Raw genomic sequence first — 4,392 nt, 5'->3', positions numbered from 1 at the left:
GAGAGTGCGTCCCTAAAGGGTGAATTTGATTTAAATCAATTTAATTTAAATCATGATTTAAATCTCTAGCCAGGAAGCCTCAATTTAATCATTGTTTTCTACAAAAAGTGCATTCTTGTTGTTTGATGCCCTTTATTTATTTAATTTCTTGAAACTTTGCACTTTGAGAGAGGTAAAAGCTTGACTTTGTGTACACAAACTTGCAGAGAGAAAATAGGAATGATGGGTGGGTAACTGAGTTTGTTATCTCTCATCTCCATAATACTGCTGTCAACAGGGATGTTATCTCTGGAGAAAAGAAACTCTTCCTATTCCTGAAGAAGAGTGTTTGTGCCAGGAAAGTTTGCAAACAACAATTTTTCCAACTGTTTAGTTGGTCTAATAAAAGATATCACATCTATCCAAAGAACTGTTTCTGTCTGTGATCTCTGGAGATGCAAATCTATGGTTTGAGAACTGAAACTAAGCATCACAGAGATGCTTAATGGGATCTTTTAGACTGAGCACTGAGTCCCATTGGGTAGAGTGGTTTTCTCTAATCTTTACTAATCTAGAGGAATGTCTGGGAACCTGATAAGATTGGGCCCCTAATATAGTGTATGGCCATAAAGAATTTTAAAATGTTACACGAATATATTGTTTCAAATAGTACATAGTTAGAAATTAGGATCCCTATTCCATGATATCTTTGAGCTTTAACATAACTTAAATTAAAACCATCTTTATATAAGTTTATTTTGTTTAAAAAAGCATTTTAACAAAAAGATTAAAAAATGACTAATCAAAAACTGATTTAAATAAAAATCCCATTTTTTCCCGTTAATTTATCCACCCTGCCTCCCAGCCTGCCTTTTACTGCTGAAGGCACCTGAATGCAGCCAAACAGGGCTCATCTCTAAATGGCAGCCCAGCATATAACCTGCACCAAACCCTTGGTGTTTCCCCCCACCCCTGGCGTAGAACCATCCTTCCAGCTAGGAGCTGGTTCCCTCAGTCTTAGAGAGGGTTCCCTGCCCCTAGTGCAGAGAAGGGATTCCCCCCCCGCTTTGTTATCAGACTTAGTATTAGACTTCAGGGTCGGGGAGAGAGAATGCACTGGACTGCACTGGTCCTGCACTGCACCCCCAGCTGGTTGCTGTCCCACATGTAGAAGGGAAGAGGGGGAAAGCCCAAAGCAGGGGCTCAATTCCCTGTTCCTGCCTGGAGCTGGGAATGATTCCCTTAGCCATACCCCTCCTCAGCTTTTGGGCCAGCTGAGAAGGGTTGTAAGAGAACCCACCCCACTGACCCAGCACTGGACCCCCAGCAGGGGTCTGCCTGATTGTGGGGGTGCAGAGAGGGAAGCTGTCAAAAGCTCACCCCCACGGTCCTAGCTGGGAGCCAGGGACATGCCCAGGCCACCTGGAGAGGGGGATAAGGTGGGGACCTCAACTGAGGTCTGCCTGGTGTGGGGTGGGGGAAGCCTGTGGAGGCTTCCCACCCTGCTCCCTGCAGGCAAGAGTGAGCTGGGAGTGAGCCAGGGCCATGGTATTTGCTTCCAAGCTGGGGCCTGCCTGGGCCAGTTGCGGGGGAGCGAGGGAGAGCCCCTTGGCCTGGTACCAGACCCTTAGCCAGGCCTGCTGAGGAGGAGAGGAAGGCAGGAGGGACATGGTCTTATTACAATCCATTGTTTAGTATAGTAAGCTGTAAAATTTAAAATACTGGAAGTTCTTTTATAACTTACTATTTGGTCTATAATTTAAGAGGTAGAAATGAAAATAGATTGGGGTGGGAAAAATATAAAATATGCTGCTTCATAAAAGAAATTCATTAACATTGCAGCTACAGTTCCAGTTGTTCAATCTTCTTTTTCTTATATTTGAAATCAGATGTGTTTTTAAAAGTGTAATTATAACAGAGCTTGCTTCGTATTTTATTTGTCCCCAGAAGGGACTCTTGGGCATGCTTCCTCTTTTTTTTTTGTAATTGTAACTTGAGCAGCTCCAAGTAATAATGTGTAGTGACTTGTTTCCTATAATGCAAAATGCGTACAATTTTTTTAATTCACAGAAAACGTATGTTTCAGAAGCGCTGGGTTAAGTTTGATGGAGACACTATTTCTTATTACACTAATGAAAAGGTAAGTGCCTCATTAATTTTTTTTTTTAAACATGATTTTGGTCTTATCCAGATTCAGTTTTGAAGTAAGGTGCAAGTTGTACTACACTTATTGTACCATAATGAATTTGGAAAGGACTGGTACTTACAGTGACTTTTTTTTGGTGTTTGTTCATTAAATGGTATTTTCACTTCTAATGGTTAGGATGTGACATTGTTTAGGTCTAACTACCAATCCTTAGCATGTCTTCATAGATCTACAATTCCATTTGTGCTTTTTTTTTTTTTTTAATGATCCATTTGGTTCTTCTGGCCCCCCTGACTCAAGGAGAAACTGCAAAAAATAGAGAAGATAGAGTGAGATCCCATTACAGTGCTTTTTAACGTGTGCCTTTGAATTCTGTCCAGACATTGCATGAAGAGCTGAACATGATGGAATTTCTTTAAAAAAAAAAAAAAAAAAAATCGTATTTCCATACTGCAGTCAATGCATGATTAGTTAGAGATTGGAAACATCACATTGTACAAACTATGACCGGGGGGACAAAAAAAAAAAAAAAAAAAAAAAAATGTTGCTTTAGTCTAGTTTTTATTGGAGCTATCCTCCATCCAGCTAACAGTGTACTAAGCTAGTTTACGGCACTGGGAAGGGAACAAGAGCTTCTCATTGATCCCAGTTTCTTATCTCCTTATGTTCTCATTATTAGCAGTTGATAGATCTTACCATTTTGCTACACTTAAGTGAAGCATCTGTTCTGGAAGTTATTCCAGATATTCTTTTCAATCTTTTTAGACTAATTGGTTTGGTAATGCTGCAAAATGCTACTAAAGTTGCATAGTGTATTTATAGTACCTCCATCTCATCACTTTTCTAGCAGCACTCAAGCTTTACCCCATGTCCTTGATGGTCCAGAGGGCTTGAGCCTAAAGCTCTACTTGACTAAAGCTGGAATATTTTGGAACAGGGTTAGGAACAACAAAAGTTTGATTTAAACTAACGCTGCAATGAACAGAGATGCCTGTAGTAACTCTGATTAGCTTCTGCAGGTAATAATAATCAGTGTATTACAAAGTGATCTAATACTATGTAGATTGCGGTACATTTAATAACGTACCTATTTTTAGCTTGAAATATAACATATGGTAAATAACCTTGACTGTCAGAACTTATGGAGCCTAGGTGTGAGAGAAAAAGTGTGTGAACAGTAACTATGTTGCATATAGGCAAGGTATTTACCATCTTTATCCATCTGAGTTTTCTGAATCTCTCTTCTCTCTTTCTCTCTTTCTCTAACATAGTCTAGTGGAATTGTCTCTTTTTTTCATTCTGTTTTTAATTAATACAGGTTTTTCGTTCTCTCATTCTTGAATATATAAAGAAAAACGGCCAATTTCCTCCAAGCTTCAGTAAATCACTGATGCTGCACATTTTTTATATGCACAGCCTTAAACAAAAGCTGGTCAGCAACATCCTGTGCAGTTATATCCTTAACTGAGTGTGGTTAAGCAGTTCATGAGAGTTAAAAGAAAAAAATAACTGCAGTATGAGAACGATCTTTGGTTACCAAATGTTCACGGTTTTTGCCTTAATGTGTTGTCTGTCTTTTGTCAAAAGAACTCCATTGCTAAAAAAAAAAAGCAGTTTTGGCCTTTTTATAAAGGTCATACGTTAGAAGCGTGAGAAGTTAGAACAGATTAGAACTGTGTAGTGGCTGGCACATGGAACATTTCAGAGATTTGAAATCTGGCTTAAGCCTGTTTGGAACAGCTTCCTATCTCTCACCCTAAAATTCAAGCTATTTAAAAACAGAATTCTCTCTGCAATTGCACCTGTATTATATTACAAGACTTTTTTTTTTTAAAATAATTTCTCTGCCTAGCTCAAATGACTTTGTATTATAAATAGACTTCAAAAACTTTTATATCCAGGGTCTCAGCTCCTCATGAGCCTAGCAAACAGTTGGCTGAGGTTCTTAGCTGAAGCTGTATGGCATAGCAGGAAGCTGGGTATAGTTCTGATACAGGCTGTTTTGCAAACCACTTTTGAAACCTTCCTAGCAAGCAGGGCTCTATCAGGCTTCAGTGAATCTTAACCACCTCCTCAAAACTGTTTGATTTAAAAGTATGTTTAATATTTGACAGAATATTGCTCCATCACAATTTCTGAGTGACCTTCTTAATGTAGGAAGCTCTGGGAAAGTGGGAAAATGTGTGATTTTTGTCTTTAAAAATCTAATTGCTAATTTAGAAAGCTTTCAGGGTATAGCGGGGAGGTTTGGGTTTTTTTTTTTTTTT

General features: G+C 38.9%; 1 protein-coding gene across 2 annotated transcripts in view; it reads left to right on the top strand.

Moving 5' to 3' along the window:
- Nucleotides 1–4,392, top strand: part of ARAP2 (ArfGAP with RhoGAP domain, ankyrin repeat and PH domain 2) — a 214,050-nt gene that overhangs the window by 48,934 nt on the left and 160,724 nt on the right. For both annotated transcript variants that reach the window (XM_019553196.1, XM_019553195.1), the window contains exon 7: nucleotides 2,050–2,119. In XM_019553196.1, the coding sequence (XP_019408741.1) occupies nucleotides 2,050–2,119 (70 nt within the window). The remainder of the gene's footprint in view (nucleotides 1–2,049; nucleotides 2,120–4,392) is intronic.

Source organism: Crocodylus porosus, unplaced genomic scaffold (genome assembly GCF_001723895.1).
Source record: "Crocodylus porosus isolate Cpor-Errol unplaced genomic scaffold, CroPor_comp1, whole genome shotgun sequence".
NCBI classification, from domain to species: domain Eukaryota; kingdom Metazoa; phylum Chordata; order Crocodylia; family Crocodylidae; genus Crocodylus; species Crocodylus porosus.
Note: the sequence above shows the minus strand (reverse complement) of the source record. Positions and strands in the feature narration are given on the sequence as shown.